The following is a 13,087-nucleotide window of genomic DNA, read 5'->3' as shown; positions in this document are numbered from 1 at the left end:
CAGACAGACAGACAGACAGACAGACAGACAGACAGACAGACAGACAGACAGACAGACAGACAGACAGACAGACAGACAGACAGACAGACAGACAGACAGACAGACAGACAGACAGACAGACAGACAGACAGACAGACAGACAGACAGACAGACAGACAGACAGACAGACAGACAGACAGACAGACAGACAGACAGACAGACAGACAGACAGACAGACAGACAGACAGACAGACAGACAGACAGACAGACAGACAGACAGACAGACAGACAGACAGACAGACAGACAGACAGACAGACAGACAGACAGACAGACAGACAGACAGACAGACAGACAGACAGACAGACAGACAGACAGACAGACAGACAGACAGACAGACAGACAGACAGACAGACAGACAGACAGACAGACAGACAGACAGACAGACAGACAGACAGACAGACAGACAGACAGACAGACAGACAGACAGACAGACAGACAGACAGACAGACAGACAGACAGACAGACAGACAGACAGACAGACAGACAGACAGACAGACAGACAGACAGACAGACAGACAGACAGACAGACAGACAGACAGACAGACAGACAGACAGACAGACAGACAGACAGACAGACAGACAGACAGACAGACAGACAGACAGACAGACAGACAGACAGACAGACAGACAGACAGACAGACAGACAGACAGACAGACAGACAGACAGACAGACAGACAGACAGACAGACAGACAGACAGACAGACAGACAGACAGACAGACAGACAGACAGACAGACAGACAGACAGACAGACAGACAGACAGACAGACAGACAGACAGACAGACAGACAGACAGACAGACAGACAGACAGACAGACAGACAGACAGACAGACAGACAGACAGACAGACAGACAGACAGACAGACAGACAGACAGACAGACAGACAGACAGACAGACAGACAGACAGACAGACAGACAGACAGACAGACAGACAGACAGACAGACAGACAGACAGACAGACAGACAGACAGACAGACAGACAGACAGACAGACAGACAGACAGACAGACAGACAGACAGACAGACAGACAGACAGACAGACAGACAGACAGACAGACAGACAGACAGACAGACAGACAGACAGACAGACAGACAGACAGACAGACAGACAGACAGACAGACAGACAGACAGACAGACAGACAGACAGACAGACAGACAGACAGACAGACAGACAGACAGACAGACAGACAGACAGACAGACAGACAGACAGACAGACAGACAGACAGACAGACAGACAGACAGACAGACACTTGTCCTAATTGATCACTAATTACACAAAAATAGATCCAATCTGATCGGATAATACTTACATTTCGATTTAGTTTGTTTTATGTTAACACGCCATGATAAACAAACTTTTAAAAACCCAGTAACGTGAAAAACTTGATTGTTTCAGGGTTTGCTGTGGTTTCCAGCAACACTTTTGCGCTTCCCTAGTGAATTTTTGTTTCTACAGTTGCACGCATGAAATCAGCCAATCAGGAAGCTGGCTCTTTTTTGACAGCAAATTGGCTCTTTTGCGATACAACGTGTCACGTCCTGTCCTAGGTATTTTCCACGAAAAGGTTTTCCGTGAAATGGTACATTCCGCGTAAGGTAAGGTAAGGGAAAGAGGGTTTCGAAATAAATTGTTTTGCAATCATTTTCAAGTGATTTTCAGCAACCAAATATATATTAAATTAAAATCACTGCATGGCATTACATAGTAATAAGAGTTAAAATTTGAAAAATTGTCGAATTGTTTGCTAACTCCGCTAGTTCACTATTTTATATAAAACATTCCTATTGGCAACGGTGAGACACAGAGACATTGCGACATAGCTTTCATAATGCAAATTTTTTTGAAATTTTTTTTGTGTTCAATTAAAGATGTGGTATTGGCTTTTGGTCACGTCTGTCGGGTTTCGTGCGAAAATATTATATTTCGTTTATTACCGACGTTTCGAAGGGTATCCCTTCATCCTCAGGACAGCTATTGATTTACAAAATTTTTAACATAGTTATACAAGTCTAACATTTAACATTTAACTACTCACAACGTATGCAAATATTTTCTTTGTCAAGTATTGCGCATTTCTCCCCTCAATAGACTCACAGTCAAATAAATTTGTCACACCAAAATATTCTCACACCGAGTTTTTCATTAGTACAGTACGCCTAGGATAATTATAATTTGTAATCAACAACTTCTTTTTTACTTTGTCGGTGCTCAAACATCAATATTAGATATTTTTCGTTATCAAATACCACAAATAATTATGCCAGGTGTGTAAATCAAAAATACCAGTACAAAAAAGCGATTAACAAATCGTTATAAACAAGTTGCGATTAAATTATAAAAATTATCGGTTGCATTTATCGGGTGACTTCTGTAATTAGATTTCCCACTTGAAGTGACAGATGTTTGTTTACTTTTGTCAACGTTAATATTCGTTTCACTTTAGATTTCGTGAACTTAGAGAAAAAATGGACAACGAAAATCAGCACGGAGACGACAATGAATCCGTTGGCGACGCAGCGTTTGTCGACTACGATTTAGAGGAACTGGAGGACGAGATCGCGAACTCGGAAAATCTGAAGTAAATCCGTTAGAATGCAGTGGCGCAAGCAATGAAGCAAACAGTCGCGATGATTTATTCTTTGTTACGTTGCTGGTTTACAAACGGCAATTTAAAGGACAGTCATCTGGAACTTACGTTGCTCGATGGGAACTGTCAGCAGGAAGCAATACTGAGTTTTTGCACAAAGTTTGGAATTTATCTAAAGGACATTTAGCTCGTGAGATACTGTTCGTGCCGAATGTTGATGGGACATCTAGTCCATCATGGAGCTCCAACGAAGTGCCAATTGAAAGCGAATTTCACAAGTTCGTGCTATTCCAATCTGGTCGGCGAAACTACACTCTAGACAAGCTGAGTAATGAAAATAACAATCTTTTGCAGAGCTGGAGGGACAAAGAAATTTCTTTATACTTGCATATTTATTCGCTCTCAATAAGTAGTCGAGCAGTTTGGAATTCAGTCAAGGATGTGTTGATTGATCCAGCCGAAAAGGACAGATCCGGAGCAGCATTGACTCAAGCCGTATTTGAATTATCTGATAATCTTAGATCGACTCACGGTAATCACTTGGAAGGACATGGAATGGCCTGGTCATTCTGGGCAAACAGTATTTTGAATGCTCCCGCTCATCTCAGAGAAACTATGAAAAACTATCCTCCTCAACATTTGTCTCATTTGTTTCGTGCCAAGGAAGGACCTCGAATCAGTGCTATTAAACGAGAATTGAATGTAGCGCACAGTGTGAATAATAGTTTTCATGAGGAAATCACATCCCTTCGACAGGCTTTTGATGTACTAGATACGAGTTTTGAACATCTTCGCGGGACGATGAACATTGTAAAACATCGTTTAGAGGCTTTAGAGATAAGGGACAAGCTCAGTGAAAACCTAATCAATGCAATGGAGTCATCTACAAATGTGCAAGAAGACCAACAAGGCAAAACGTTGAGCATGGAAATCACAGACACTGAAGATGTTGACCATATTGAAACGTTTTATTAACCACTTTTCATAATTCTTTTTGAAATTACGCTTTGTAATGTAATAGTTCAGAAACGCCAGTCACGTTATATGTTATCCTCTACTTGTTTATTATAAACGGTCGAAAAAATATTTAATTGTCTTTTTGAGTAACGTTGATCATTTCCTCGTGAGTTGCAATTGTTGGGTCAAATTTACCGCCAGGAATATAGCCGCATTTTCTAAACAATTTAGCCATATTATATTTAGAGAATGATTGCATTACTTGAGCTACCATCATTTTTAAATCTTCGGTATTATTCTCTTTGTAATACTGTTTCATCCTTCTCTTAACAATTCCAAACATAATTTCAATCGGATTGTAGAAAGGCGCATATGCCGGCAGAAAAATTGGGAATACGCCTAATGAACGGAAGTATCCAATGATTTTTTCGTCGCAGTGTATGCGTGCTCCATCCAAAATCCATATTGAATGATAACCGGGGTATGTTTCGACATTACTTCTAAGAGCAAATTGTTTGCAATGTTGGAAAAATACCATTCGAGTGAAAGTACCTTCAGTGTACGAACATTCTAGCAACCCTTGCTGTCCTATCATACATAGGCAAGAGACTCTGGGCTTCCGAATGAATAATCTCCTTTGCAAACTAACTTTTTGCCCTTTAAAGAATATCCATGAGAACGAATCATACCCCGGTTATCAAACGAAACTTCGTCTAAAAACACTAAATTAAAATAATCCCAGTTTAAATTGTTCAGTTCGAAGGAAAATCTGTATATATCATCCTGCCGAATTTGAAATGCTCTACGTTCCAAACATTTCCAGGTGAAGCCTTCGCTATGAAGGATTCGACAGACTGATGAAGCAGAAATACTTATTTTGAAGTGTTCTTCGAAAGCAATTCTGGCTTCATTCAAATATAACAGTGGACGGCGTCTATATAAATCCACCAGCCACATCCGTTTTTCGTAATTAAATTTGCGTGCAATTACGTCATGCTGTTTCCGCTCTAAGGTTCCACATCGTTCATATGTTTGAATCCAGTTGGAAATCGTAGTTTTGTGTTTTCCGTATAACAAGGACAGCGTAGCTCGATTGATTCCTAAAAAATAATACCCGTACATCACATGATACATGGTGTTTTCTGAAGCTCGTCGATGTTTCACTGCATCAATTATATCAGCCATTCTATAATATTTATTTATCAAACAAATTTTCATCTACATGAATATTTTTAAATGAATGTTTTCTGTTTATCGACAGCTGTTTAAGGTGACCAATGTTGCCATTATGCCCAATATATCTGTATTTTCTCTTATTACGTGCCAGACAAACAGATAAACAGCTTTTTCAGGATTTCCGCTCCTGGTGCTTCGCCGTAAATGCACTTCATCACATTTCAATCAAAATTTTACATTTACGATGAACGAAAACTTATAAACGCTTCCCGAAAAATACACTTCAGTTGGATCGAATGGCCTTCCGATTGTCTTAATTCTCATTGTAAACATTTATTGGCAACTCTGAAAATAACAGTGATTGCATATCAATGACAACAATGCGTGTGCGAAAATATTCTGACGTTTATGAATAAAAGCCTGAAAGTCTAAGGAGCAATAAAATGGACAATAATTTGTGTCATTTGTGTATATGAAGTTGTCGGTTTCTCTACACTGAAAAAGCAGCACATTTATAGTGTGGGTTTTTTTTTGCTAACTATTGACTTTAAAAAGAATGGCTGAGAGTTACGATCAGAATTATTGAGCGAGAGAGTGTAAAATGCCAGTGGAGGTAGAATTCAAATTGTCGGTGTCGGTTCTAAAATAATTTTAGAACCCACACCGACAATTTGAATTCTACCTACCTACCTGAATTATTCACTGTAGAATTGTCAGAGAAGATATGGCACATTTCCAAAATTTGTAGAGCTTGAATTTTACTGTCTTGGTCTATGATTTTGACTCTGGATAAATCAAAATTGTGATCATGTTCGATAATGTGAACCATGAGTGCAGTTTTCTTAAATTCATCTTTTTTGTTCTCATTTTGTCCAGAGTCTGACTGCCTGAAATCTTGATAACGCTTTATCAAAGATCGATGACCAGACAAACGTTGCTTTAGTTGTTGTGTCGTAAGTCCAATGTAACAACTTTCACAATCTGCACAGGGAATGCGATATATCACATTGCGTCTCAAAAGCATAGATGTCGGATCTTTAAGTTTTGAAAATAGCGCTGCGTTTGTTTTGGCACATTTGAAACTAAGGCAAACATTTTTCTGGTGTTTGTGAGCGACCCTCGCAAGTGCGGGAGTGAGAACATCTACGTGGTGAAGCGATCGATATACTTTTTCCTCGCCTTCCGTTTCACCATTTGAACTGGTACGTGAATTTGTTGTGGCAAATCTGTTGATCAGACGATTTATCAATGAACTGGGATAGTTATTGTTTTTCAAAAATTCCCGTACCACGTTCTTTTTCTCATCAAAAGATTTACATGTCGATAGTTTAAATACTCTTCCTATAAAGCCGGTGGCCGTGTTTAGCTTTTGGGTGAGAGGGTGAAACGAGAGGAAATTCAACATACGTCCGCTGGAGATTGGCTTGCGGTACCAGTCGGTGACGATTTGCTGCTCACCAGTTCTTATTAGAAACATGTCTAAGTACGGCAATCGGTTTTCGTTTTCAACCTCACACGTAAACTGTATGTGTGGGTCATACGTATTGAACGTGCGCTTCACGTATTCGATCTTGTCAGCCGGTAGAGCGGTGATCAAATCGTCGACGTATTTTTTGATAAATGGAATCGGTATATCGATCGCTTCTATCACGTAATCAAGTAATGTTTCCATTACCAGATCGGCAAGAGCAGGACTTAAAGGATTGCCCATAGCTGTTCCTGACTTTTGCCGGAAATATGTTCCCCGGTAAACGAAATAACTGGAAGAGAGATTAAAGTCAATTAGATTGGAGAAAATATCTATGTTTTTGATTGTTGTGTTTTTCTCGATCGAATTCCAGTTATTTCTTACCGCTGCCATGATCAAATCTCTCGGTATGCAAGTGAACAAACTGACGACATCGAACGAGACCAACACATAGCCTATTGGAAGTGAAATGTTGTTAATGAATGAACAGAATTCGTATGAATTTTGTACGTTATATTTGTTTTGGTCGATCGATAATCTGATAATGTTTGCAAGATATTTTGATAAATCATATGTCGGGCAGTTGATGCACGATAGTATGATTCTCAATGGACTTCCCGGTTTGTGAATCTTAGGAAGTCCATAGATTCTTGGACAGGTTGCGTTATATGTTATTAGTGTAGACCTGGTTTTTTGGTCGATCATTTTTTGATCGTGTAAAGCATTAACAAGCTGGTTGTTTTTTGTTTGCACTCTGTTGGTCCAATCCGTTTCTATCCGCTCATATGTATCGTCGTCATCGATAAGGGTTTTCATTTTTTCTTCGTATTCTTCTTTCTTCATTATTACGGTTTTATTTCCCTTATCGGCTGGTGCAATATATATGTCGGGATTGTCACGGATGAACTTATAGGAAATGTGGTAAGCTCTCATCAGGAAACTGTTGACAGAATCAGCTGTAGGATCAAGCAGACCGTTTTTTCTTTTGTTTAAATGGTTTTGAATGATGTTGGTGAAACGGTTCCGTTCGGTTTGTGTTCAATTGCAAATCAATCCATAGGGTTTGACTGTACATGAACTCTGAAGTGTAAGTTAAAATTCAGATGTCCGGGATTTGTCCTTGATATGTGCATAAATGTATATGTGAAAATAATCGGAATTTTCAATCATACCCAACAATAATGTACACAAAAAAGCAAAGCCATGGGTATAAACGTCCTGTTGAGAACTTGACCCTTCTTTATCGACAGACTTCGCAGTCGGCTGTTAAGCGTACAGGACTATAACGGGGCTAGTGCAACGATCTTATTGACTCTATAGCAGCACCTTCCAGCCGAGATTCGAACATTCGACGACTGGCTTATTAGGCCAGCATCGTACCCCGGAACTAACTGGGCAGCGACTCCCAATGTATGCTTTATAGACACAATAAACAGCACAACTTCGAAACTATTCCTCATTACCCAAAAACATGGTTTAAATTGATTTCAAATAGGTGTCTCAGGATGTAATACGCGTTGTCTCACTTTTCCCACCTATTGGTGAACAGTGAGACAAAATTATACCTTCACATAACTAATTTAGCTTATAACCAAAACGACTGAAACTTTTTTTCAAACAACTAGAAGGATATACCTATCAAATAGATTGAAGAGCCAAAAATTAAAAAAAATTTTGGAAAAAATTGACTCACTGTAGGCGCGTTTCGCCTATATATGAAAAGCAAGAATAGATTTGCTTTTCACGTTTAAACTTGAAGTAAAAATACTTAGAACGAATATATTTTTGCTTGTTTGAAACAATCTCTTTATTTTTTTTACCCCTCCTTTAGTTGTCCAACACCTGAAGTATAAAAACATTATAAAATATCCGTAATGACGTATTGTATACATCAGTGGTGCCCAGGCATATGCGTGGTGCGGGCCAAACCGAATCGATTTTTAGAAATCACCACAAGATTTAAACTGGAAAGCAATCAGATCTACAATACGCACGAGGAAATACGACTGAACAGAGTGACCCCTGTGTCATCAAAAAAAAAAAAAAATTATTCATAAGTACGCCATCCCTCAAATCAGTCCGCGGGCCGCATGAATCATCATGAAGGGCCGAGGTTTGGCCATCACTGGTATACATCATCAATCATGAAGGGCCGAGGTTTGGCCATCACTGGTATACATCATCAAACTTTAAATATAAGGTAGGTCCTAATCTAGACACGCCTATGCCCATCAAATTATTTTACAACAATTAATTATTTATTATAATTTAAATTGTTTTTCCACGAAACATATGAGTTCATACAAAAATAGACTCTCCAGTTGCAGTGCTTCAGAACATCTCATCGACGTACTTACATATTTTATACAACTTGTGCTGCAGTGCGAAAACGGAAATCAACACACTTCACATGGTTGCACTTTTTGCCGCAGATAAAGTACTTTATCAGCTTTACGTGGTCACTGCAGCAGTCACACAGCGGAAGATCTGGCTGGCCGCTTTGTTTCTCCCAGCTACTGGCCGGGAGCTGGACACAAGAGTGAGTGTCTCAAACAGTGCTCTACACTCTAGATTCGCCACGACCAGAGCACTCCGCAAGAAAAACCCAAGCAGCCAGCGGTTAGCGGAAGAATTTTTTAATTAGAATTTAATTGAAAATACCGTCGTTTTTTCCCATCGCTTTTTCGCGCAAGTTCAGCAATTTTCCCGAACGCACATCCGCAAGTTCCGCTGTGGTCTCCTGACCGGCCAGAATGCGGCGTAACGTAATGGCAACTGCGCTGCGCTGCGCTGCTTGCTGCTTGCTGGTGGTGTTGGGATTCACCCCGGGCGGCGGTCCTCATCAATCGGGCCCGGGTCTTAGCATTTCTGACAGAGGACGCGACCGCATATTTGTGCCGGTTAGTGAGACGTTATTATCACATTCAGCTTGGCTAGTGTTGAAACGAGATCGAGCGTTAAATACGGTTTGTGAATAGCCGGTGTCGTTCGCTTTGGAGGAGAAAGTGATGGCATTTCCGGCCCAGTTCCGTGGCACCACCGGTATTGGCTCAGTTACAGATGGACAAACAAGATGATCTCTCGAAAGGCCATTTTCATTTGCTTACAGGAAATTTCGAGTTAACAAATGGATTAGCTTATAAATCCGATCGGACTAGTGAGGGATAAACCCTTCCATAAAGTTAAATGGTAAAAACTTTTATTTTCATTTCTGAAAAAACTTCGACTTGCAGCATTCCAGCTGACCCCACACCGCCCTCGGTGCAATGCTAAGCATGAGCTCGAGTCCGCAAATCAAGTGGCAATAAAAATTCCATCTCAAGTCAATAAAACAGTTTAAAAAGTTATCCGAAAGTACACAAGCGGAATCACAACACAATCATCGGGGTCGGGAGACAGATAAAGATCAACAATAGCGCAATTGGGTCGCATTTCTTTCCAAAGTGGCGGGCCGCAGGGGAAATCGAGTTTTCCCCGAGAGAGGTGCAGAATTGGTTTAATGGTTGGTGATGGCACCATATAATTTGGCGTCGAATCAGAACGTCGACAGAAGGGAGGAGGAGGAGGAGAAGGACAAAAGGCAAATACATTAACTGGGATCTCGGAATGAACTTCTAATAGGGAAAGTTTCCTATCTCTTTTGTTCGATTTCGGTGGAACTTCTAACTTTCTTTTTTTTTTTGCGTGTGGGTACTTTGCGGAGAGAAGTTTTCTGCTTCCTCCGAACGGATTTGTTTGTCTTTGCCTAAGGGCATTGTTCACGCCTTTTGGAGTAAACTTTGTCCTTGCGACAATGATCTTTTCCCACACTGATTATGTTCGGCTGGTAGGAATTTACGATTCCAGTTTTGTTTGTAGGATGAGAAGAAAAGTAGTTAAGGTAAAAGGGTAATTTACTAAGCATTGTTTACGAACAATCGAATTCATGACAAATTGCCATACATTGCTGTAATTATTGATTTATAAGAGAAAAGTAGGACTAACCCAAAATTACGAAAATTTATTTTTAAATTACTCCAAAAGTCCCGCTTAATGGTGCTGTGAGAAACATCAAAATTATAGTTTTTCGATGTCGTCAAATGCCCATTTGCAAGACTACTGAGCGATATTTTGGACGCAAGGCTGCTGTCCTACTGCTGTCTAGAGCCGTAGAGCGTTCGATGAAAACTTTCCATTCCCATAATTAAGGCGCATGCAAATTATTTCCCAATCCGATCGGTGTTCGGAGTTCATTCTCACAACGAAAGTCTGAAACTGTTTCGTTTAAAGTTTTCGGATCGCTGCTGCAGCTGATTAGAGTCTTATATGCAAATCGTTTCTGCGTCCACCCCGAAAAATAACGCACACACGCAATGTTTTCTCCCGGCAGCGCAGCAGAAACCGCTACCTCTGATTGCATCCTATTGGGCAGTGTTTGACCAAAACGCATCTTTCAATCTCAGTGCCGGTCGGTTCGAAGCCTGCGATAATGATCCTCTTTCGAACGGCCTAATTTTCTCGCAGCAGCAGCAGCAGCAGCCAACATAAGTGAAAACCAACGGGATTTTCGGCGTTCACTTCCTTTGGCAGGATCATCTCACTAGCAACCGGCTAATGATTGCTGTCTTCGCGTCCGGGACTCCCATCATTATTACCGTCTGGAAGCTGCCGCTTCGGTGCCTAATCGATAAACGAGCGTTTAATAACACACGAAAAAGCAGTCTAAGATTTCGGGAGAATTCGAGTAAAAAAATATCAGGAAAAAGAAGCAACGAAATATGTTTTCATGTCTGGTTCAAGGGCTGGTTGTGTGCCATATTCACTAGCTGATTTTGGCAAGGATGAACGCACGCCCTTTATCAGTTCGGAATTCCGCGGTAACGATTTTTTCCCTTCCCAGGCAAAAGAAAAAAATAAATTCAACTGGAATTCCGCAGCATACTGAATGTCGCTTTTTGTATCCCCGCGGAATGCAAGCGTAAAAACGCAGTTTGCTAGAAATTAAAACCAATGATGAAATCGCTACAATTTAGCTTTTTAACTAAGCCGCAAAAAAAAATCTAAATCAAAATTCGAATCGTTCCGTTCTTCGTGCCAAACTCGTTCCAAACGTTTTCGACTGACATCGATCTATCATGATCGAATCAAACGTCGACGACGTCTTCGCGCCGCCGTCTTTCCGCCCGGTTCCGATCATCATCTGTTGCTACTGTTGTTGAAATCTTGATCCATGGCTGGCTGGCGTGGAACCTGGCCGGCGGTGCCGCTTCAAAGTCCATCCCGTTCGGTCCGCGGCGGCAGTGCGAAATACGGTAGCTGATTAATTTGGACGTTTGATTTGTTATTGCCGGATGAGCGGCCGTGAGACCGGCAGGGTTGAAGCTATGGAGCATTTCCAGCCCAAACAGCACAACGGTTTGTCTCGACAATTTTCGATTGGTTTGAAATTTTGCTGATATGTTGGGTATCACCTCCGATTTGCCTCATTCTTTAAAGATAGCTTAAATTATTCCCTAGGATTAAGCGAAGAGCTTTGGGCACTTCCAAGATCCATGTAATTGGCTTTCATGCATTTAAACCAAATTTTAGGTCTGAAAGTAAAACTCCTAAATTTGGTGACGATTGGTCATTCCCTACATAATTTTTTTTGTTTAAGATCTCACCATTTCTAAAAGCGACGAACTGATTATAACGGGTGACAACCAAAAATTTTGGAATTTTTTCTCAATCTGTCAAAAAAAAAAAGACGAAGATACATGAAGAAGATCTGATTTACCGAAATTAAAGATACATTGTCCATTGTTGAAAAAAAAATTAATGTACATTTGAAAACGGTCCGTAATCGGCTGTTCGGCGAAGCTTCCGTTTGATGTCCGAACAGAAGCGTTGTACGGCCGTCATGTCAACTTTGCGAATGCATCTCTTGATTCTACCAATCAACTGTTTGCAAGTCGTGACGTTTTTGCAGAAGAATGCAAATCTCTAGGATCTTTCCTTACAAAATTATCGCTTTTGGCGCGCGAAGTCAAAGAAAAATAAAACTAAAATAAGCGATAACTTTGTGAGAAAAGGTCCTAGAGATTTGCAATCTTTTGCAAAAACATATGCTTTGAGTCCTTCAATAAACGCCTAGAACCATATACTCCTGTAAAATGCAACCAACATACGCTAAGTATGAAAAACTTTTGACATAGAACTACGTCTTACCGCAGGGTGTCAATCCAAAATTTGGATTCAACCCAGCGTCACGCTGGGTTTGAACGCTAATAGCTCTGCCAATTGTGAATGGATTTTCATAGTTTAGATACCGATCGACTCATAAAAGATGTAGCAATTATGTGATTTCTATTGTAACATTCTTTTACAATCACTAATTAGTAAAAATTACCGAACAGTTTCAAGGTCAAATTATCCCATACATTTTCTTTGTGATCGCCTTGCTTCACAGGCAGGGACGACAGTTAAATACATCATCTGTTTACTGTGATTTTGATTACTTTATGTTTAGAAAAAAAAATCAGAGGGGTTGTGTACAAGACACGACCGCATATATAGGTGACGCAGGACTACGTAAGTCTCTTGGTAGTGATAGTAGCGTGTATCCATGCTTGTAATCATTCGATTCTTCATGTATACATGCTATATGCAACATATATACATGCTACATACGTTGTATGTAACATTTATCAAAGTAGTAACATTGCATACGTTCAATTCTAAAAAGATTGTGCATTTGAAAACAATTCATCAAAATCAAGAACACAAACTATTGCTTTCCTGCTGCCTTACTGAAATTAAAGCTTGTTTTTATTACCCATGGTTCCCCACGTTGAAGGGATTTTACCTATTCAATCCTATTTTATCAACAGCACGTCTTT

At 40.2% G+C, this 13,087-nt stretch overlaps 1 protein-coding gene across 1 annotated transcript; it reads left to right on the top strand.

Annotated features, from left to right (window-relative positions):
- The first annotated feature begins 2,507 nt into the window (after nt 1–2,507).
- LOC128739731 (uncharacterized) lies at nt 2,508–3,604 on the top strand. Its single transcript, XM_053835229.1, has 2 exons — nt 2,508–2,620; nt 2,665–3,604. Exons 1-2 carry the CDS (start codon nt 2,508–2,510, stop codon nt 3,602–3,604), a joined length of 1,053 nt encoding a protein of 350 aa, XP_053691204.1.
- Nucleotides 3,605–13,087: the final 9,483 nt, after the last annotated feature.

This window comes from Sabethes cyaneus, chromosome 3 (genome assembly GCF_943734655.1).
Source record: "Sabethes cyaneus chromosome 3, idSabCyanKW18_F2, whole genome shotgun sequence".
Lineage (NCBI taxonomy): Eukaryota > Metazoa > Arthropoda > Insecta > Diptera > Culicidae > Sabethes > Sabethes cyaneus.
Note: the sequence above shows the minus strand (reverse complement) of the source record. Positions and strands in the feature narration are given on the sequence as shown.

Coding starts and splice junctions, on each gene's coding strand:
- LOC128739731 (XM_053835229.1), top strand. CDS start 2,508: ATGGACAACGAAAATCAGCACGGAGACGACAATGAATCCGTTGGCGAC. Junction 2,621..2,664: donor GCGAACTCGGAAAATCTGAA/GTAAATCCGTTA, acceptor TGAAGCAAACAG/TCGCGATGATTTATTCTTTG.